Below are 22,059 nucleotides of genomic sequence, written 5' to 3'. Positions count from 1 at the left end.
AAAGGGTTTTCTGGGCTCCCAAAAATACAGATGCGCTGCCAAATCATGAGTAAGTTCGTTTTAAAATGATGAATGACATCTAGACCGCTCTTTTAAGGGAAAACGCGGACTCACATTTCATACCAATGAAGACGTGCTGCTCGGACCCAATTAAAACCACATACCGCGTCATTTTTCTAACAGGATGTGACAATTTGGCTTGATGGTCAACAAACGGGGTAAAAGCAAATATTTACCACTGTTTTCTCACAGACAATGTGACTTTTGTTCTGATTTTAATGACAAGCTTGGTTGTCCTGTAATTTTGTCCATGACTAAACGTTTCAGAGCATCCTCCAAGTCTATTACATTCCGGAAAAAGTTTGAAATATACGCGATATATCTGAAATAGATTAAAGGGCATAAAGAAAATGCACAGTGGTCTAGATGACAGCACTGTTGCCTTGCAGCATGAAGGTTCTGGGGTCTAATCCTAGCCTGGGGTCTTTCTGCATGGAGTTTGCAATATTTTCCCTGTGTTTGAGCGGGTTCTCTGTAGGTACTCCGGCATCCTCCCACAAAACCACAACTGTTAGGTTAATTGGGTCGTTCAAAATTGCCCTTATGGGAAAGTGTGTGTGTGCATGGCTGTTTGACAACATGGAAACAAAGAACCATGCATACATAACCTGTCTGGCTGCACTCTGCCCAATGACTGCTGGAGATTGGCACCAGCCATCCTACAACCGTGCAAGGATAAGTGGTTATGGATTTAAAGCATTTTCCAATTGAATTGGATAGAGTACTTGTCATACAAGGTTTAAAGGGGTTACAATCTGAAGAACAGACCCAAAAACCATACAACTGAGTCTATGACTTTCTGATGGTTGTCATTTCTATGTGCTTATTTGCACATTTGCTTATTTGCATATTTGCACATTTGCATCATTGCATCCGTATCAAGCATTACAAATGCTGCCGAACTCTCAGTTTCTAAAATGTATTCTTGCACAAATCATTTCTGCACATACAAATAGTTTAAAAAAAATACTCACCTGTACACTGTGATATCACACTGTCTCTTTCTCCTGCATTGTTTACATTTCAATTGTTTTACTGTTAAATCCCTGCTGCACTTTATCCTGTAATTTTATCCTGTAATTTACTTTATCCTGCAAATTACTGTAATTTTCAAGCTGTATGCAAACGAAATTTCGTTCTGTACGCACTCGGTGCATACAAAATGACAAATAAAGTTGTCTAAGTCTAAGTTATATTTGGAACAAAATAGAAGCACTTATTTCTTTTGGCAGTTCGTTACAGTCACTTGGATCTGAACAGCTTTCATTACCAAATTTGTATCTGTGCTTCAAAAAATACAATGCAACACCACACAATAATACAAGTACAAAAACAAAACACCAAACTGTCTAGTTTTCGCTTCTTAGTTTACTAGAACTAGCTGCCAAACCCAGACTTATCCGCTGGATTGACAGACAGAGAAGCTGGAATCATCGCTCAAGAGAACACGTCTCCACTGGCCTAGTCCAGCATAATTTATAGCCCTGCATCAGCAGCCTGGCCTGCAACGTTCTCAAGATAATCTGAAGGCCACATGAAGTTTGGAGGTCTCTAGCTGTTGGCTCTGCAAACTCCACACCCCAGCATCCACCAACATCACTCTGGGACTTTCGTGGCCTGTCTACCTCAGTAAGTGTTTACGTTCTTGCTGTTTTTGCACAAATGTTTTTTCTTGTTGTGAATATTCTGCTGATGTTTTTCTTTTAATACATAAATACACATGCACCTTTCGTAGATTTTTTAAATGATCCTACTCAGTTGTACATTTTTAAATCTGGTTATGCTATTTTTTTTTTTACAATTGTATTTATTCTTATGTTATAAATTTGCTCTTAAGGTGTGGTCTCTTCTTTCTTATGTATATTATCATTATAATTTACCTTTGTTTGTATCTGCATACTTCTATTTGCCTTTCACTTTGCTGCTAGAACACCTGAATCTCCCCACTGAGGGAAGATAAAGTTTTTTCTATTCTATTTTACCGCTTTGAGGCTGCTGTTTTAATTTTCTTGTGCAATGTTATGATGCCACTAAAGTTGATTATGGCATTTTTTTTATTAAATCAACATAAATCACAACACAGAATACATTTACACAGTTAATATACCAACCCAAAAACCTCCCTCCCCCCCACACATACACACACACTCATTCACATTCATTCACCCACATTGAATGAAATCATTCATCCACAAATTACATTTTCAGGATAAACATTTGAGAACTTCCCATCTATTTTTATGTTTTCTTATGGCATATTTAGTTGCAAGAATGTTTAATAAAAAACTAATTGTGAATGTGACATCCTATCTCCTTGATTGAAATCATTCTTTCACAAATATTTGTACTGTAGAAGCAGCTTGCATGCCTAGTTGCTGGATTTTATTCACCTGTGGCTATGTAATGGGTTAAATTACCTGCATTCAATCATTTGGATGGGTGATCCCAAAACCTTTTAGCAAGACAGTATGTTTAACCATTTAGCTTAGAGCTTTGTGAAATTCACATTGGAGACTAATAGTAAAATACAAACATATGTGAAACTGCCTCAATATACCCAGCAGGAGTAAAGAGAGATGCATACAGCTTGTAATAGACAATCTTTATTCTCAAAGTGGATAATGCTTCATCAACAGGAATAGGTACATGGTGCTGCACCATTGCTTGTAGATGCCTTTTCAATTTGCACTGCATTTATATACCAAGTATAATCTTAAACCATGTAGTAAACAAAGCATCTAATGTATAGTATGGGCACTTAGATAAAATATAGAGCCATATTCAAAATATACATGACCATAGGGAAGGGAAGATATACAATATAACTGTACACTAAAGGTCAAAAGTTAAACATTTTGATAGTACAAATGATTTGAACAAATCAAAATCAATTAAGAGTTAATGATATGTCCTAATAAATACATACAAAATATACATAAACAGCTTAAACCAAGCGATATCTAACTAAATTACCCAACTGACACTTACAGACAGTAAATGATCCCACACATAATGTAGAGCTCACAGGAAGCACAGGGGTCCTAAAACTACGGAGACCTCAGAGATGCTGCTGGGTGTGCTGGTCAGCTCTATTCCCAGATCTCTGACAGGAAGTAACTCCATGTCCCCTCGGTGCAACTCTGTGCTACCTCGAACCTTCACCACCATGTGCACCTGGAAAAACACCAGATGGAAAGGAACAAGTTTTAATTTTGTTCTTTTAAACAAATACGTAGCCTCGGGCAAAGGCTTTTGGAACATTTCTAGATCAGTGTTTCTTTGCTGTAATGGCAGGAGAAGAAGAAAAAAACATTTAATATGTCAAAACCACTTATTTAATCATATCAAATTTGACCAAAAAAGCAATATGTCGAGCATTTTTAAAACACCTTAGGAAAAAACAAATTGTTTCCTTCTGCACAGCCATTTAGTTTCTTAATTCTTGATTGCATTTCTAAAAGGAGTCATCAAAATTGTTAATCACCAAACTATATGTAGATTGTTAGATTAAGTTGGATTTGGGAGATATTTTGAGTGAGCTCTTTATTCATGGCAGTGTAATCAGCCAGAATAGTATTGAAAATACCATCAATCTGCACAAGAATTGAACAAAGAGGGTTCACTGCTGATGTGACAGAGATAATATGGTAATACTGACTTTTTATTCTTCTTATATAAGTTTCTCCAGACACCAATGTGCAGAAGGAGGATTGCTCAAATAAAAAGTAACCTTACACCAGGGTTCTTCTGCTCATGTACATCAAAATGTAAAGTTCTAGCTGTTTTCTAGGACAGATGTGGCTCATTTGGTGGTCTTCTTGTCTCAGGGCTGTTCTCCATCAGTCATCTGCTTGCTGTGCATGTGTGCTCACAACTGCCGATGCAAGCTCTGCACCTCAGAAGGAGATGGTCCTGGCTTTTCTTCACTGTGGTAGCAGTGAATAAAAGCTATGCTGAAGTTTCTGATAGTCCAGAAAACTCTAGTTTTCTCTAGTCTGAGATTTCCTCATATGGGAAGGTATTTTGATGCACAGAATCGCTGCGCCTTTATCTTCGAAAGTAGCCAATGCCACGACAGTAAGATGAATTTACAAACATATTCTTCTTGCCTTTAACCAATCAGTCGGCTTATTAGATTGACAGACTATTATTCTTCAGGACAAGAATGAAAAAAAAGTTTTTTATATATGGTGGTAATTCAGGGGTAAAGCATGCTGTGCGAATGCAGAGAATGACCAGATGCATTGCTACAGATCCCACCTCACCCGGGCAATGCACTGTTTGACCTACTTCCATCAGGTAAACGTTCAGAAACATCAAATCAAACAATAATAAGACTCATAACAGCTTCTTTTCAAAGCTGTAAGGACTGTCGCCCCATTTTCAGAAGCCTGAGTCCTGGGTTTGAGTCCCGGCCCTTAGACCTTTGCTGTATGTATTCCCCCTCTCTCTCTACCCGATTTCCTGTCGGCCTTCTGTCAGATAGAGGCCACTAGTGACACAAAAAAGTATATTTTTTATAAGGTATAAGTATCTGGTCACTATCCTCAATAATCTAAAACATACATTACAGCTGCAAAAATAGATCCCTTTAAATTTGTGACTAAAATTCTCATGATGTAGAAAAAAACTGTTTAGTAAAACAAACTAGGTAAATTATTATAGATATCATCTGCAGGTAATTTTTCAATGTAATTCTTTCTGATAGAAACATCTTTGATAAGCCTTAAACAGCGTGCCACTTTGGTCTTTATCTCTTGCATATCATTGTTCTTTTGCTTGCCTTTATACATCTGTAAAACTAGTGTCCTTTTAATTGCATTTAACACAAATTACTTAACAGATGGAGAATGCATGTTGGTAGATTTCTTCTCTCTCACCTCACACGCTTTCCTGGAAACAGCAATGAGGCGCGAATCGATTACTTTGCCAGAGTCCCCCTGCAAGTTTACAATCCAACTAGCTAAACCTGCTGCAGCAATGGGACTGGACTGGTTTCCTGTACATCTGAGAGTGACGTGCTGGAAAGACGCGAGGCTGTGGAACCGCAGAAACCTCAGCTGTACGACGTCCACAGTAGTATACTCAAACTGTCCAAAACAAAAAGAAGAATGAGACAGAGGAACCGGATGTTCATTTCTCCACAGATTATGTAATACAGTTTCTATGAGACTTACTTTGTGTCCGTTATATTGTTGAGTAAACCACTGTGCTGGTGTTCTTGATTTCATTATATCTGGTTTCCAACTGATTTTAATCTAAAGAATAAAATTTTTAAATTAATATAAAATACATACATATCTATCTATCTATCTATCTATCTATCTATCTATCTATCTATCTATATATATATATATATATATATATATATACATATATATATATATATATATATATATATATTATTTCTACCATTTTACACTATGAAATAAGTGAATGTAACACACACACACACACACACACACACACACACACACACACACACACACACACACACACACACACACACACACACACACACTCTAACACACACACAGTTGTGGGATGTATTTTCTACACTCTTTTTTACTCTTTTTTAGATTTTTTACACTCTAGTCATACAGTTTCACAACTGTTTTACCTTTATATGTGTTCCCAAAAATCATAATCAGGTCAGATTTTAGTTGTTTCAGTGGGTCTGATCTCTTTATTAAACTAATGGCTTATTTGAAGATATCTCTAACGATCTGGGACGTTACAAAACACAGCTCTGGATTTCACAACGCTTTCACTTGGTACTTACTGGGGGGAAACAAAAAAAATTGATTTATTGTATTGAATGATGAATTATAGCTAAAAAATTACTAAACCTTATTCAGAATGTCTTAGAAAATAACTTCACACAACTTTTACTTATTCCTCTGACTGTACCTGTGAATGCCGAGGACCAATGCAGGTCGCTCCTCCTGCTGTGAAGTTACAGAAGACTTTAACAGCATCACATGCACAGCCTTGATTGGGATCCATGTAAAAATATCCTAAAACATAAATAACTTGGATGCTCAGAATAAAATTGAACAGAAAATCTCCTCAGTTACAGATGAGGGCTGGACAACATATACTAGAAATGTAAAGTTACTGTTCACAATATGCATCACTGTAAACAATACGTGTGTCACTAGAAGTACCCGGACTCCGATAATTGCTAATGATTAAGCACCATTCGGCCATTATTTGCTTATATTTAGGAGAAGCTTGTTGTTTAATGCAGTTTACAAAGTTTTATAAGGTAAAGACATGGTAAGCTGGTCAAGTCATTAAGAAACTACGACTAAATTATCTCAATAATAATAAAAGAAAAGACGTCAGCTAAAGCCACCTTTTCAATAAATCCTTGTTGTTGTAATGAACATTTTGAATTAATTTACTTTTTATAGCTGGATAGTCTACTCCTTATCTTGGGAGTATGTTTACTAGGAATTAATGTGGAAAAACAAGAACACTTTTTAATGACTTCTTTATGAAACGTCACATTTTTACTGCATAATTACTAACATTAAGTTTTCCACATATCGTGCAGCCCTATATATGACACATATTGTTGTATTTGATGGTTCTAAAGTAATCCAGGTGCTCACCATCTTCCAGATGTGGATGAATAAGTTTCAGTTCATAGCAGGTGGTGCCGGGATCGTCTTTCGTTCCCAACGTCAAGCTGGAGGATTCCTCAGCTTCCTTATCTTCAGACCCCCTCCTCGACATTGACCGGCTCTGCTGTGGAGGAGTCAGCATAACCTTCTTTCACAGGGAACTCCAGGGATTGATAGACTAAAATATAAAGAACATTTTTAACAGCATCGATATGACAAGAAAGCTTCTACCAACTTTTATTTGTCTATCTTGTCTTCTCAGTAGAGTAGGGGGTTGGTGGGAAGTTTTTAGCCCGTGCCTTGTTCTCGGTCTGGATTTGTGCTTTTGCTCAGTTGGTAGATCCTGTCTTGGCTCGGGTCGTCGTTGTTTAGGTCTGAGTCTGCCTGGTGATCCTGGCTGTCCCTGCGATGAAAATGCAAATGCTTCACAGCTGGATTACAAAAAAACAACAATTGAACCTTTTGCATGTTTGTGGGTTTACAACTGAAAACCTCAGAGCAGTTTAATGGGCTTTGATGCCAGGTTTTCAAAATGATTTTACAAACAAAGATCTGTAAAGTGTGGCTGAGCCCATCTTTTCTAGAGATGCCTTTTTCTGCAATTACAATTGCAGGTATTCAGAGAGAAGTTCATCAGCTTTGAAATCTAGAAATGCAAAGTTACCCATTCTTCTTTGTAAAACAACTTAAGTTCAGTCAGATGGAGAACATCTGTCAAACGTCCATTTTTTTTAAGTTTAGCCACAGATGTGACTTTGCCTGGTCAATTCTAACACATACATAGGATTTGATCCAAATCCTTTCATTACAGCTCTGGCTGCATGTTTAGATTCGTTGTTCTGCTGGAAGATGGACCTCCGATCCAGTTTCAAATCTATTTCACCCACTAAAAGGTTTTCCTCCAGGATTTCCCTGTAATAATCTGCATTCTTCTTCCCATTAACTCTGGACCGGTTTTCCTGTGTGTGCTGAAGAAAAACCTCCCCACAGCATCATGCTGCCACCACCGTGTTAATGTGATTAATTAATTAATGTGATGAGCAAACTGATTTTTATTTTGCCCTTTTAGATTGTACATTGACACTTGCGGTTGTAACCTCGAAAAATGTTTAAATGTTCAAAGTGTATGAAGACATTTGCAAGGCACTGTGTGTGTGTGTGTGTGTGTGTGTGTGTGTGTGTGTGTGTGTGTGTGTGTTTGCATCATCACAATGTTTCTTACAGGAGCTCCAGGCTTGCCTTTGACCCCTTTTGGACCTCTCTTTCCTTGGACCCCCTTGACCCCCTTTAAATATAACACAGTCAAGAAGTTAATGGAAATTAAACCTTTTCACATTTCCTAATGGTAACAATATGATTACCTATCAGAGGTAACCCTAACTGTGAAGATTTAAAAAAGCTTTATAATCCTGCAAATACAGGTTCTTTTAACTTAAATAAGGAGTTTAAATAGCATAATTGTCTCAAGATTTAAATATTTAATAAAGATCAATCAATCAGTCAACTTTTATTTATATAGACCTTTACGACACATGAGGTGACCAAAGTGTTGTACATAAAATCAAAATTATATCAAAAACAGATTTAAAAAATCATAAACAAAAAAAGCAAATACAAAATAAAATACAAAAAATTACACTGTGCTACTAAGTGTTAAAAGCCAGTGTTAATAAATAAGTTTTAAGCCTGGCTTAAAAATGCCAACGTCAGTAGTGGTACGAATGTCCGGAGGCAGTTTGTTCCAGAAGCTGGATCCAGCGACTGAGAAGGCCCGATCTCCCCAGTGCTTGTACCTAGCTCTAGAGACCTCTAAAAAAAGCTTTAGAAAGATATAAAGAAAGGTTCAAAAACTCACCCCTTTTCCAAGACGGCCCTGCAGCAAAGATGGTTACAAAGTGTTACAATCAAAATTACATTTTCTGTAACAAACAATATATTAATTTCTATGTAAAAAGTCAGTTTTAAAGAGAGTGATATTACAAGAACATACAGTTAATCCAGGGGCACCTCTCTGCCCTGGTGGGCCATGAGGACCTGTGTGCCCCTGTGGAAACAGATATATTGATTATCGACTTCAAAACAAGTCAAACAACAAAAAACAAAGCAAAAAAATAAATAAAAATAAAAATCTTACTTGGTTTCCTTTTGGACCAGTTTGACCTTTAAGTCCCTGCAAACCAGGACTTCCCTGAGATCAAAGGTAGAAGCGAGTTAAATCCGGATTACTAAAAATCCTATTAGGAAGGATTTTAGCTATTTTGCATGTAATTTAAATTACCTTTGGCCCTGGTGGACCAACTGGTCCTGGTATCCCAATGTCACCCGACAGACCCTGTAGATAATGATAATATGAGATTGCATGAAATATTTGTCTAAAGCAGGGATTAGTACATTAGTACATTTAGAAATATTAGTACCTGTTCACTGTGAAGTGAGAATTATGTGAGTACTAATACTGTGGGTCTTTTACCTTTGCACCAACACTGCCCGGTTCACCCTTTTCTCCTCTCAGCCCAGGAATCCCCTGAATAATTAATGACCACTGGCATTAAAGAAGCTCCCAAAGACGCCTTTGTTCTGCTTTAAAACAAACAGGCATACCTTTGGCCCCACTGGTCCAGGGGGTCCTTTTGTTCCATTTGGACCAGCTTTACCCTGAGAAATTTACAAAGAGACAAAAATGGTTATTCGTCAACAGCTGGAATTAAATCTTATTGTTATTGCATCATGGGGTTACGGTTTAACTGAAAAATGATGCTAAAAATGCATAGAAAACATACCTTAACTCCAGTGGCACCAAGGCGCCCTCTAATCCCTGGAGGTCCAGGATTCCCCTATAATACACATACAAATATTTCTAGTTGGTAGGAAGGTTTTTTCCTTCTAATTTGTAGAACCGGATTCAACATTACCAATGACTTACTGTCTGGCCAAGGCTGCCTGGAGCTCCAGGAGCTCCTCTCAAACCCATATCCCCCTTTGAAAGTAAGCAAAATAGTGTTTAAAAACCCTGACCATCATAATAGACAGAAGTTTTGAAAACAAAAAGCAAAAATCTTTCTTACTGGATACCCTTCATTACCATCAACCCCCAGCAAACCATCCAAGCCATCCAAGCCCTGACATCAAAGTAAAAAAAAAAAAAAAAAAAAGAATAATTTGCATGCCAGATGATCTAAAACTTGTACTGGATTTCTGCAGCTGATGATGTAAGTTTGTGTTTTATTCATCGGAGATACTTGCTGGTTTTCCAGGTGTCCCAGGAGGTCCTAGCGTCCCTTTTGGGCCCTCAGATCCCTAAAGATAAACTTTCAGTAAATGGAAATACTGAAAAATGATGAGTCAACTTTGTCAGACACCAAACATACACAGGTGGTGGAGATGATATGACAGAGCCATAGAGAATAGCCCGTTCCTGTTGTTTCAGAACGATCAGAAATATGGTTTAGAAGTCCAAGCGACAACAGGCTTCAGCTCCACTAATAGCACAAGGCAGGGATGGGTTAGCCTCTCTGTTTATAATAGATATTTACCAAACCATAAACAAAGAGCATGATACACATATATTAAGCCTAGTCATTGTTTATAGATATGTTTCCAACTGGTACGTTGATGATTTATCTTTGGTAATGACCTTTACGTCTAAGGTTGGTGGGCTTCTTTGCCAAAAACCTTTTATATTTTGCTCCCTACAGAGATTCTCTATCAGGTTCACGTCTCTAACTCTGGCTGGGTTAGCCCAAAATGTTAATAACGCTTCCAGTCAGAGGAAACATGTTGGTTAAATTAAAAGATTAATTCAACCCTTAATCTGCCAGGAGCAAGAATCATTACAGGGCTTAGCTGTATATACACCATATACTCCTCTTTAAAGTATGCACATAGTTGGGTCGTTGCTTATTTACTCTCCTGCTGATTATTGATTGATTTGGGACATATACGACTGTCTTTTCTTAGAGTCATAAGATTTTAATGCATAAAAAACCTTTAAGAGCCTTATCAATCGCTATATAAGCTTGACTCTGTTTAAGAGATTAGGTCTTTAATGGCAAAATAACCAGACTGCATGGTCATTTTAATACAGAAGAAGACTTGTATTCAGGTTGTTTCTGAAACTCTTATCAACAATTTGACAAATTTGTAAACAAAATTATTAATGGATCAATTAACAATGGAGACAAATCACTGAAATGAGCTTGAGCAGGGTAATCACAGGGCCTAATTGTACCTTTCATAATGGACGAGTTGCCTTAGCAATGTAATTACCAGCAATCCCAATAGCTGGTCCATTTGGCTTTAAGATTCCTTACAGAACAGTTTGCCTATTTATTGTTTTGTTTTGTTTTTGGTTTAGAAGTATTCTAATAAGCTAAGCTGCAGAGTCTGATTTTATTCACACATGTTTTGCAAAATCGTTTCGCTTCTAAGTGTTGGAATTTTAAATTAGGTCCAGTAAATGTGTTAAGGATAAAGTACAACTGGGAGAATTATCTAAAGAAAACAAAATAGTCTGCAAATATCAGATCTAAATTTATAGATCTCAAAATTTTCCTCAGTTCTGTATCCTGATAAAATTTCATCAGCTGTTTTCTTTTATAACTGGTCGGATGAAGTTTAAAAATGTTCCCAAGAATCAGAAGGTCTTTTTACGAGGTAAGAGTGACGTTAATTTTAAGACCACAGATTTGTTTTGTAATATTTGGCTCTGCATCAGCTCAGCCGCCAAATGAAACTCACAGTTTCCCCAGGAGCTCCTTTGGTCCCCTTCCTTCCAGACAGGCCGTTTTCCCCCTTTATGACAAATACACACGGACATGAAAAGAAATCTTAAAACAGGAAGGCGAATAAACTATCTATTTCAACTGTTATTAATCTGTGTTATGTTTATAAAGGGTCACAATTAAAACTTTTCTCACCTTGGGCCCCTGAGATCCTTTGGCTCCAGGAAAACCAGGAAGACCGGCAGGTCCACGTCGACCTTTAGCTCCTGGCGACCCATTTAACCCCAGTTTTCCTACAGTGCCCTAAAAGTGCATTTTGCACAAAGAGTGGGTGCAATGTCACGTGGGATGCGTGTTTATTCTCACAGTTGAAAAGAATAAATTTTTACCATTGCACCGGGTTTCCCAGTTTCCCCCTTTGCACCTTTTTGGCCTCTTGCACCCTTGCAAAGACACACATTTACTCAAACATTGCACGGGTCCGTCTCCATGCAGACCGTTAAATCAGCCCGATCAGCCGAGCACAGCGGGTAAAGTAATGAAAACTCACCATATCTCCTTTAATGCCTGGAGCACCAGTTACGCCTTTCTCCCCATGATTGCCCTGAATTATCAGAAAACAGAGGACTCGTTCACAGCAGTTGGAAAATCCACTTGTATATCAACTCCTACAGGATGAATCCGAATAAAAGGTGCATTTCACCTTCAGTCCAGGCTTTCCTGCTTTTCCCTCATCTCCTTTCACGCCCGAGAAGCCCTGAAAACACACACACACACACATATATATATATATATATATATATATATATATATATATATATATATATATATATATATATATATATCAGTGTTGTAGTACTCGAGTCCGAGACTCGAACTCGAGTTCGAGTCATTAGCTAAATTTACAGACTCGTGACTTGACTTGGACTTGAGCACTGATGACTCGAACTTGGACTCGGACTCCTACATTCAGATCATTCTGACTCGGAAATTGAGAAAAAGACTCGACTTTTTTTTAATATCATTAGGCTATAATTTTAATATGTCATTAGAATATTATTTGGTGTATGATTTTAATATCTAAATGTCTTACCGCGCACGTGACGTCACCATCTTATGAGCAACGCCCCTTGCCGCTAAGGTTGGGCAAACAATGTGAGAGCGCACGTAGCAACCAGCCGTTACACATGCAACAGATACAACGATATGACCGACTTTTCAGCTGTTAAACTTTCACAAAAGGATGTCCAGGCGCCCATTTTGATGGTAGAACTGTGGAACAACATACCAACGTTCAGCTCAAACGATGGCTTGAGTGTCGAGGGCTCGGAAAGACTGGAAAACGGGCCGAGTTGATAGGAAGGTAGGTCGATGCTTTTCTCCTGCTCCGCGTTCATGGCCTCATCGGCCGTTTTTTTTTTTCTGTTTGTAGTCACCGTCCAGGAATCGGTATAAATTGTCCGGCCTGCCGAACAATTTAGTCCGGTCCGGTGGCCAAATGCATTATCATTATCCAACGGCTATATCTCCTCGCTGCATCGACCGATCTGCACCAGATTTGTTGTGAGTCATGGGGGAACACTGCCGAACACGTTTGTGGGAATCGCCCGGTGAACGGGCGAGGAAAATGCGTGACAGCATCTGCGGTGCGCGAACCCCGCCGGCCGGCCGGAGCTGCAGCGGTGCGCGAACCCCGCCGGCCGGCCGGAGCTGCAGCGGTGTGCGAACCCCGCCCGCCGGCCGGTGGCCAATAGGCCAGAGTGCGCTTGGCTGTGAGGGCCGATTAACGCCGCTTGTGGCTTTAACATCCTTCATATGCGGCCTATCAGCGTACATCGAGTCGCTGTTGCGCGTTCCATAACAACAATGTTTAAAAACCATGGTTAGGAGACGTCTTAGACTTGGAAAAAGCGGTAGTTTTACCGAGTAAAACCAAGGGTAACTACAGCGAAAGAGTATTAGTGCAATGGAATGTTACTGCTTCATGTCATACATCACACGTCACGGCATGTTCCTACAACGAACCTGGATCAATAGTGACTCGACTCGGACTTGACTCGGATGAGTAGTGGACTTGACTCGGATTTTTTTTTAATGACTTGGACTTGACTCGGACTTGAACACTGGTGACTCGAACCTGGACTCGGACTCGAGGCATAGTGACTTGACTACAACACTGATATATATATATATATATATATATATATATATATATATATATATATATATATATATATATATATATATATATATATATATTAAGGAAGGTAAAGGGGATTATTAAATGAATATAAGCACACAATAAAAGTGAGGATGTTTACGGATGAGGTCTGAAGTCTGCATATAAAGTTGTAACCACACAGTTTAAAAACAGATCCCATTTCCTTTCTCACCGTTCAACATTACATCAGACCAAACGTGTCCTATTTTATGTTAATTAGGAATACCAACATTGTTCCTATTTCATAAATGGCAGAACATATTTTGTGCATTCTTTCACAGGTTTCTCTCAATAGTTTGCTGGCGTTTTGGCCCATTTCTCCTAACAGAACTGGTGTAACTGAGTCAGATTTGTAGACCGACGTGTTCTCACACACCTTCTCAGAACCTGCTCACAGATTTTCTATGGTACTGAAACCAGAGTTTTGTGATAACCACTCCAAAATATTTACATCCCTGTCTTGCGTGGCCACTTTGTGACCAAGTTAGCTCTATGATTGGGGTCATTGTCTGTTTGGAAGACACTGAACTGAAGCTTCAACTTTCTGAATCGTGTATTGAGATGTTGTCTCAATATTTCTGGACAAAACTGAGTAAAAAAAAAAAAAAACATCCTGCGCATTCATTTATGTGAGAACCAGATCATCTGTTTATTTCTGTTCACCGCGGTTCAACTAAATGCTCACGTAAAGACGTGTAACAATATCCCAGAGGAGAATAGCCTCGATCATACAGTCCATACTGGTTTTATACAACAGATAACGACTGGCAAATTTACAATGGTTGGTTATGTAGAGGTTGGAAGGTGGAACCAGTGGGTGAGACTTCAGAAGAGTAACATCTTTGCCGGGTAAATCTTGATCCCTGCAGGTCAGACCGTCCATTGTTTCCTGCAGTTAGTTAACGTTACAAATGATTTACTACCAGGTAGTTTGCTGGCCTGTGGGTCTCAGAGTCTGCATCAGTGTCAGCCCTCATCAGTTGCTGTTTTAGCCTCTCACACTGCCATCTGGTTTTTCATGTGCCTTTTGGATTGAGCATGTCATCTTTCCCTAACACTATAATGGCTGGACATTTCCACAATGTTTATATTTGTGCTTGAACAGACGAATGTGCTGACTTCATGCATCTGGAAACTGCACACAAGGATGAACCAGACTTGTGGAGGTCTACTGTTCTCTTCCTGATATCTTATCTGATTTGTTTGGATTTCCCCATGATGTCACACAAGGAAGTATTGCCTTAAAATACAGTGCTCGCCTCTATTTAACTCAAATGTTGTGAATCAGAGGATAACAAAGCCATGATATCATCTGGGCTTTCCCAAATAGCGCAAAGACTCGATAATCTTAGTGTGTGTAAACAACAGAATTGGAATAAAAACAATTCTCCTATTCATCTGACATTAAGTAGACAGAAATTATTTGGGTAATCCTAACTGACCTAAAACAGGAAAAGTTTAGTTTGATTTCACGGCAGACAGAAAACAGCAGTTATGCTTCTTTTAAACAGTGTATGTTAATATGTAGTTTAAGAGTAATTTGGAAACATCATATACAGTGCACAAATTCGGTCATTTCTGAAATTATTTGGGAATAATATATATAATTCAATTAGTAATTTATCTTTTCGCTGTAAAAGGTTGGTTACAAGTCTCACCACAATTCAAGGCAACTGAGTGCGCTATAAAACTTAATCGCAGAGAAAAAAAACCATGCCATTCCTTTATGTTGACGATGGACTCATTCATGACAACAAATCAAAGCTACATACAGACAACGACGGCCCAATTCGCCCAGTGGGACCGATCCTACCAGGAGGGCCCTGCAATAGAAAGAGGCTGCTTTTATTCTCTGCTGTGTCGCAAACCAAACATGTATTTATGTTTCACATTGTGACAGTATCAGGATCATGCTAAATGTGATGTTAGGACAAACAAATCATGAAGCTGACAGTTTGTCCCCGGGGGCCCTTCTGCCCTTTGGCTCCTGCTGGTCCGGTGTCGCCTCCTGGTCCAAACTGTCCAGGCATTCCCGATGAACCTCCGGGGCCCGGCTCTCCCTGTGAACGGATCATCATCATCTTCATGTCAGATATCTAGCACTATTTTTAACACATGCTGCATAATTTATGAGGCTAATCCCACATAAACTTTCTAACCTTTGAGCCTGGAAGTCCTTCTTGTCCTCTGTCTCCAGGAGGACCCCTGTATCCCTGCGTTGGACAACACAGCATGAACACAAAACAGAGGGAACAATGTGATTTAAACTTGATTATTCAGGGAACTCTGTGCCCTCTCAGGTAATGAAATTCATTTGTTAGACTTCAGTAACGTTGTGGCCCAAGAACCTTTTTTTTTTTAAAGCTTTTGTCGTGGATGTGAGAAACAACAGTAATATCTGTCTAAACCTGCTTCCCCATCAGCCCCTTTGGTCCTTGTGGCCCCTGGCTTCCTCTTTCACCCTCATCTCCCTTTAGTCCATTTGGGCCTGCAGGTCCAGCTTTTCCCTTGTCACCCTAAACAAGTAATAAAATCGGTGATGATCATAAGAGCTTCAGTAGTTGTGCATTTTCAAATCTGTTAAGAATTCACAATGATAGCATGAAGCTCAAATCCAGGTTTACTCACAGGAAGGCCTTTTTCGTCAGCGGGTCCCCTGGGTCCTGTAAGTCCAATAGGGCCCTAGTCACAAAAGCAGTAAGTTACTCTCATACAGCACCCTCTGCATTTATTACCATGAGTAAGGAGATGTGAAGAATGATTAAATAATTTCATCTTTTATTGCCATAGCATAATCTAGCCATGATCATTTTGGGAAATTCCAACATTTAAATTGTGTATTTCATTTAGGCAAAAAAAAAAAAAAAAAACTACTGAAGGACCAAAATAATGACCCATTGTTTATTTTGATTTTGATTTAAATTTGCAATTCAACTCAATTTTATTTATATAGCGGCAATTCATGATACATGTCATCTCAAGGCACTTTCCACAGTCAAATTCAATCAGATTTTCCAAATTGGATCATCTAGACAGATTGGTCAAAAAGTTTCCTATCTAAGGAAACCCAGCAGATTGCATCAAGTCTCTCCAAGCAGCACTCGCTCCTCCTGAAAGAGCGTAGAGCCACAGTGGACAGTCGTCTGCATTGTCGATGGTTTTGCAGCAATCCCTCATACTGAGCATGCATGAAGCTACAGTGGAGAGGAAAACTCCCCATTAACGGGAAGGAAAAACCTCCAGCAGAACCAGGCTCAGTGTGAACGGTCATCTGCCTCGACCGACTGGGTCTCCCAGGGCTTTTGAAAGAGAGACAGTCCCACAGGATGACAGATCCTCCACCACACCTGACAAGGTGGATGATGGGCTTTCCCACATATTCCTCCTCTGACAGCAATCCCACCTGGAGTGTTTATTTCTGATAACGTCCATCTTAGTCTCATCCAACCAAAGCAATCAGTTCCAGTTAAAGTGCAAGTAGAGCTGGACCGACTCCAAATGTTTATGTTTGTGATGCAAGGGACATATGATGCTAACACTCCTAAACATCGGTTAGCATGCAGGCAGCATGTAATGGTTGCTATGCCGAATTAGGGAATCCCAAGATGGCGGCCCCGGATCTACCTCAGCATCCTGTGTGGTGACCAGATAAATACTGAAACAGGAGGTAATCATTTACGAATTTAGATTTCCTAGAGGGTATGATGAACGTAATAGTAACATTATAAAGGCATCGGTTATACAATTCACAGGAATTGCTGGGTGAGTCAAAAGGGTGTGGTTAATTTTTCTTAAAACAACCGCCTGGTGAATGAAGGGACAACAATTAAAGGTTGGATTTTTCCAGTTTTAACAGTTTTTAGCTGCTGTGCCAAAAGGAGCAGAGGGCATTGTAGATGCTCAGAGTTTCAATGAGAAATCTTTAAAGTGGCTAATTTAACAGGACAGAAAATCATGTTATCAACAGAGTTTTATTAATATACCTCCTCACCATCGAGACCAGCGACTCCCTCCTGTCCCACCGCTCCTCTGGACCCCTAAAGACGTAGTGAGCAAATATTACTTAGTCGCATACTATTTCTGAAGTTACTTTACATTTCCTTGTAAACGATTAAACCAGAAACTGAAGCTACACAATGACAGACGTAGAGATTATGAGGGGCCCTTCAAAAAGAGATAGAGGAGAATTTCTTTAAGCACTTGACCTTATCTCCTTTAAGACCCATCGATCCTATTAGTCCCAGAGGCCCGTCTTTACCCTGTGTGGGGAGAGTAAAGTTAATCCATTTCTTTGCAAACATATTACTTGCTATAACCTTGTGCCTAACATTTAGCAAAGCAACGATGACGGATAAAAGCAAAACTTCCACCCTTATTCAATCGCTCTCACCCCAGAGCCCCGAGACAGCGAGCTGATCTGGTGACTAACCAAAAGAAATTGCGGACCTTCAGCTGGCTGAAATGAAAGAAACATCCTGTGTTCTGTTCACATCAGATACTGTCCGCAGTCGCCGCAAGAGCTCTGCTGCAATCCAGAGGATTGGAGACACTCCACGCTCATTAGTGTTGACTTATTTGACCTTTTCACAGCTAAATTTCAGTTCGGAACGGCCGAACCTGGGTTTTGTAATTTTCTTGCACAACGGGGTGACTCCTGAAGCTTGAAACCGAGCCATTCAATCGTCTGGTGTGATATTACTCCTAACAAACCACAGTTTGATTAAAGGATGAAGTCAACCCCAGCAGACACTGTTTGTGTTTCTGCATTGAAATACACAACCTATATGTTTCACCTTCTTGCTTATTTGTGGAATTAATCACCAGTTAACCAGAGGTATGCCTTCGAGTAGTGGGAAAAGAAAACTTCTTGGTCATTTGATACTGGTAATATTTTTGGTAAATAGCAAAAAATAGATAGCAAAAGAAACAGTTGAAACCGAAAGTGTAAAGTCCAGTACATAATAAAGATGGCATTAAACTAAACTCACAGGATAACCAGGTGCTCCATCTGGCCCAACTAGACCTTGCAGGCCTTTGTCTCCTGGAGAACCTCGTGGTCCAACCTCACCCCAAGGTCCAATGTTACCCTGGATGCCCTGTGAGAAAAATGGAAAATCATGAAAACAGAACTTTACCAGTACTGATTGATGTTTTTCATTTATTATGGTATGAGGGTTTTTGGAAGATTTATTGGTACAAGTCATTGTGAACGGATGCAGGACAGAAGACGCAAATGTAGCGCATAGAGGTAAAAAGAGAGAAAGACTTTAATGACGTGTTAGCAAGAAAGGAAATGGGGAAAAAAACAAGGTGAGGAGCAAAAAAGGCCAAGTGTCTGAAAAGTCCACCAGGAATTAAAAGAACACCTACTAATAAAAAAATCAAGGCACTTCAGGAAGGGCAATGAAATGCAAAAACAGACAAACAACGGGAGAAAGGAGCACTAAACCGTAAAGCCACACAGGAGAGGTGGCTCAACTTTAGGCTTTACTTTATTGTTTTAACCCATAATTCCTTCAAAGGAGATCAATGTTATCTCAAATATCCTTCTGCTTTCTACAGATGAGATCAATGATTCCATTATATTTTACTAGAAGTGCTAAAAACTCGTTGGTGCTGGTGAACCCCAAGATTAACGTTCGATTTTATTTGATCTCAGTTTTTGAGAGTAGTTTTATGACCGAGCACTAAGTTGAGCAAAAATCTGCGTTTTCCTTTTTTATGAATTACGAAACAAAATATTAGAGGGTAATATTTACAATACATTGCAGTTATTTAAATGTTAATATAGCACATTATTTTGTTAATCTAATGTTTAATAGATTAATTCCTTTGTTAGTTCCTCCCCCCAAAATTTTTTTTCGGTATGAGGATAGAATAAATGGACATAACTTGGAAAGTTTTTTTTTTTTGTCAGAAAAACAAAAGAATAATTGGAATAATGAAACTGATTTCTTACAGGAGGTCCTGTGTATCCTTTGGGTCCAGGTGCACCAGTCCCTCCCTGAGGCATTAAACATCATAGAAATCCCCTTAGAATCTCAAAAAACCTTTAACATAATTTCTTTAAAAATACTTCTGAGTAAAATAGAGGCAAATCTGCTAAATTACTCACTGGGGGTCCTTGCTTTCCTCTCGGCCCTCCTTCACCTCTTTTTCCCTTCAAAAAGAAATCACAATGTCAAGTTTGAAATGTAAAAATTGGTCTGATGTGAGGCTACAATGAGAAGTCGGATACCCAAAATATGTCAATCGTTACCTTTAATCCTTCGTTTCCTGCTTTTCCCCCTCGAGCCTGACAGACCTTTAACCCCCTGAAGAAGCCGACATACATGTCTTAAAATATTTTTAACACATTTAATGGGGCAAACAAAATGTCAAGATAATCTTAATTCGTTTTTGAATTAGCTTTATTCCACAGGCACAGAAGCGCTACAATGTGTTTTTAAAAATGTTTTCTGTTCTTCAGCATCAGTAGATTTATCATGGGTGTTAGACCTACTCCAGCTCCTGGACTTCCTGGTGTCCCCTTCAGCCCTGTGCCGCCAGGTTCTCCCTGGTTATGAAACCAAACAGATTTCTTGAGATCTAAATGTTGATCTTTTTATTTACTATGAGGAAAGTAACTTGTTTTCTGTCAAGTACTCACACTGTTCCCTACAGGCCCTTGGATGCCAGGAGTCCCTGCTTTTCCAGGAAGTCCCTGTGTTAAACACAAAGTCATCAAACAATGACTTCTGTTAACAGCTGAGGAGAGTTTTCTTTTCTCTCTGATGTCCAGAAGTAGGTCTCTCTTGTTTAAGCCTGAGACATGAAATTCACCTAATAATTGTATGACTCAGCACTTACTGGTGGACTTTTCACAAAACAAAACATAAAAAATAGGATAAAAAGATACCAACTTTTTCTATAATAAACATTTTTCCAATAAAAAAAATGCAAAAATGTGAAAAGGATTAATTTATTTTCAACCCCAGTTTCAACCTGTTTGGGGTTCTGGGGGAACTGGGGTTTCTGCCAGCAGGCACTGGGTGAACTGGAGCACAAGAACTGGAACCAGTCCATCCCGGGGCCAAATGACAGTAAAACAGTCACGTGCACACTCCCAAAATTCAGTCTTAGGTTCACAGTTCATGAAACATACTGGATATCTTTTAGACCTAGAGAAAAGACATGCATACACTGGGACAAAATGCAGACAAAGAGAAAGGACCCTCTAGCCGGGGAGGCAAAACTATTAACCATTACTCCACAGCATTCATGTAAAAATTCCCTTAAAATACATCAATAGCACAAAGTCATTTTATGTTTTGAAGAGTCAACATTTGCTGCTGTTCTCTAATCTGTTTGACTGTCATTGTTGATAAAAATGCTCTGGTCAGCAAAACACACAAAGTGATTTATCATTCCTAGACAAATCAACGTGGCAAAGAAATGGGACTTAGGGGTGAACTCACTTTTGGTCCTTGAAGTCCAGCTTCCCCAGTCGTTCCATGCTCACCAACGGGTCCCTAAAATATAGAAAAGCCATTTCCCAGTTGATTACTCATACCCCAAATCCTCCCGCTATAACATCATATCAGAGAAAGATTCCTAAGACATATGAAGTATTATTTGCACATTTCTCTAGTGAAAAAAACTTTAACTTATACTCTTTTTCAACCCTTTATAACTCTAAAAAGCCTTAGCGGTACACGTTGCTCTAAAACGCATTTGACGTTTTGAGAATTCATTGGGGTGGTCAGGCCAAAAATATCCGATCCATAAACATCAAAAGTGTCTTATTCTTTCTCAAAAGTGGAACTTTGAACAATGGACCCCTGAGGCCAAATTACAAAAGGTAGATTATTTTCAACAAGAAAAGTTCTCGGAATAGGAAATAAACAAATGACCAGATCCCGTCACAATTTCTAAGAGGTCTACAGTTAGTAAACACTTCTGTTTATCAGGCTTTTTAAATAAAACACATCACTAAGACGGCTTGTAACTCATAATATGACTTTCCAGAATTTAGACAAAGTCGACCCTACAGTATCCAGGATATCCAACACATTTTAAACTAGAGTCAAAGCTGCAGGCAAATTTATAAAATCACATTTCTGAGTACAGGCAGAAGCATGATCAGGTTATCTGTAACAACTGCATCCTGGATAGAGTCACAGTTTTAATCTGTATGCTAGCAATCTTCTATATTTCTATTCCTCCCAGGGTGCACCTCAAATAAACTTTATTTCCAAGAGACCTCTATTTTTGGCCTTTTTAAAAACATATTTAGTTTCTGCTGCCTGGTGAGGTCCTCTTCGTTGCAATTAGAGCAGTGACAAGACACCATGCACCAGCAGCCCAAGTTCCAAGGATGTTATAATACATTTACCAGCTCTTGTAATGCGAAGTGCACTAGATGAATCACAGGTGACCTAAAGAAAAC

General features: G+C 39.0%; 2 protein-coding genes across 7 annotated transcripts in view; both read right to left on the bottom strand.

Moving 5' to 3' along the window:
- Positions 1-2,650: 2,650 nt before the first annotated feature.
- LOC118556466 (collagen alpha-3(V) chain-like) lies at positions 2,651-17,879 on the bottom strand. The gene is made up of 29 exons (XM_036141222.1): positions 17,837-17,879; positions 17,623-17,668; positions 16,260-16,313; positions 16,040-16,147; positions 15,791-15,844; positions 15,584-15,691; positions 15,404-15,454; positions 12,114-12,167; positions 11,961-12,014; positions 11,800-11,853; positions 11,606-11,713; positions 11,427-11,480; positions 9,933-9,986; positions 9,755-9,808; positions 9,613-9,666; positions 9,470-9,523; positions 9,291-9,344; positions 9,160-9,213; positions 8,968-9,021; positions 8,824-8,877; positions 8,680-8,733; positions 8,545-8,562; positions 7,912-7,974; positions 6,925-7,092; positions 6,678-6,813; positions 5,971-6,077; positions 5,238-5,318; positions 4,941-5,150; positions 2,651-3,234 (listed from the first exon to the last, which is right to left on the bottom strand). The coding sequence occupies exons 2-29, from the start codon at positions 17,623-17,625 to the stop codon at positions 3,082-3,084; spliced, it is 2,124 nt and encodes a 707-aa protein (XP_035997115.1). The 5' UTR covers positions 17,626-17,668; positions 17,837-17,879; the 3' UTR covers positions 2,651-3,081.
- Positions 17,880-18,620: 741 nt separating this feature from the next.
- Positions 18,621-22,059, bottom strand: part of si:dkey-21p1.3 (collagen alpha-2(IX) chain) — a 31,673-nt gene continuing 28,234 nt past the window's right edge. For 2 of the 6 annotated variants that reach the window (XM_036141216.1, XM_036141217.1), the window contains 7 exons: positions 21,089-21,142; positions 20,281-20,334; positions 20,134-20,187; positions 19,891-19,945; positions 19,747-19,791; positions 19,591-19,635; positions 18,621-18,727 (listed from right to left, as the gene is read on the bottom strand). In XM_036141216.1, the coding sequence (XP_035997109.1) occupies positions 19,778-19,791; positions 19,891-19,945; positions 20,134-20,187; positions 20,281-20,334; positions 21,089-21,142 (231 nt within the window). In that variant the 3' untranslated portion in view covers positions 18,621-18,727; positions 19,591-19,635; positions 19,747-19,777. Of the gene's footprint in view, positions 18,728-19,590; positions 19,636-19,746; positions 19,792-19,890; positions 19,946-20,133; positions 20,188-20,280; positions 20,335-20,372; positions 20,436-21,088; positions 21,143-22,059 lie in introns of those variants that run through there. The other 4 variants (XM_036141219.1, XM_036141221.1, XM_036141218.1 and 1 more) reach the window with 3 other exon arrangements.

The sequence above is a fragment of the Fundulus heteroclitus genome, chromosome 9 (assembly GCF_011125445.2).
Source record: "Fundulus heteroclitus isolate FHET01 chromosome 9, MU-UCD_Fhet_4.1, whole genome shotgun sequence".
Classification (NCBI taxonomy): Eukaryota; Metazoa; Chordata; class Actinopteri; order Cyprinodontiformes; family Fundulidae; genus Fundulus; species Fundulus heteroclitus.
The sequence above is the reverse complement of the archived record's forward strand: the minus strand, read 5'-3'. Positions and strand labels throughout refer to the sequence as shown.

Bases quoted from the DNA above. Each gene is read 5' to 3' on its own strand.
- LOC118556466 (XM_036141222.1), bottom strand. The intron at 15,845-16,039 runs GTTTAGACAGAT...TGTCCAACGCAG, and splicing joins AGGGGCTGATGGGGAAGCAG to GGATACAGGGGTCCTCCTGG. The intron at 11,714-11,799 runs GTAAAAATTTAT...ATGCACTTTTAG, and splicing joins CTGGGAAACCCGGTGCAATG to GGCACTGTAGGAAAACTGGG.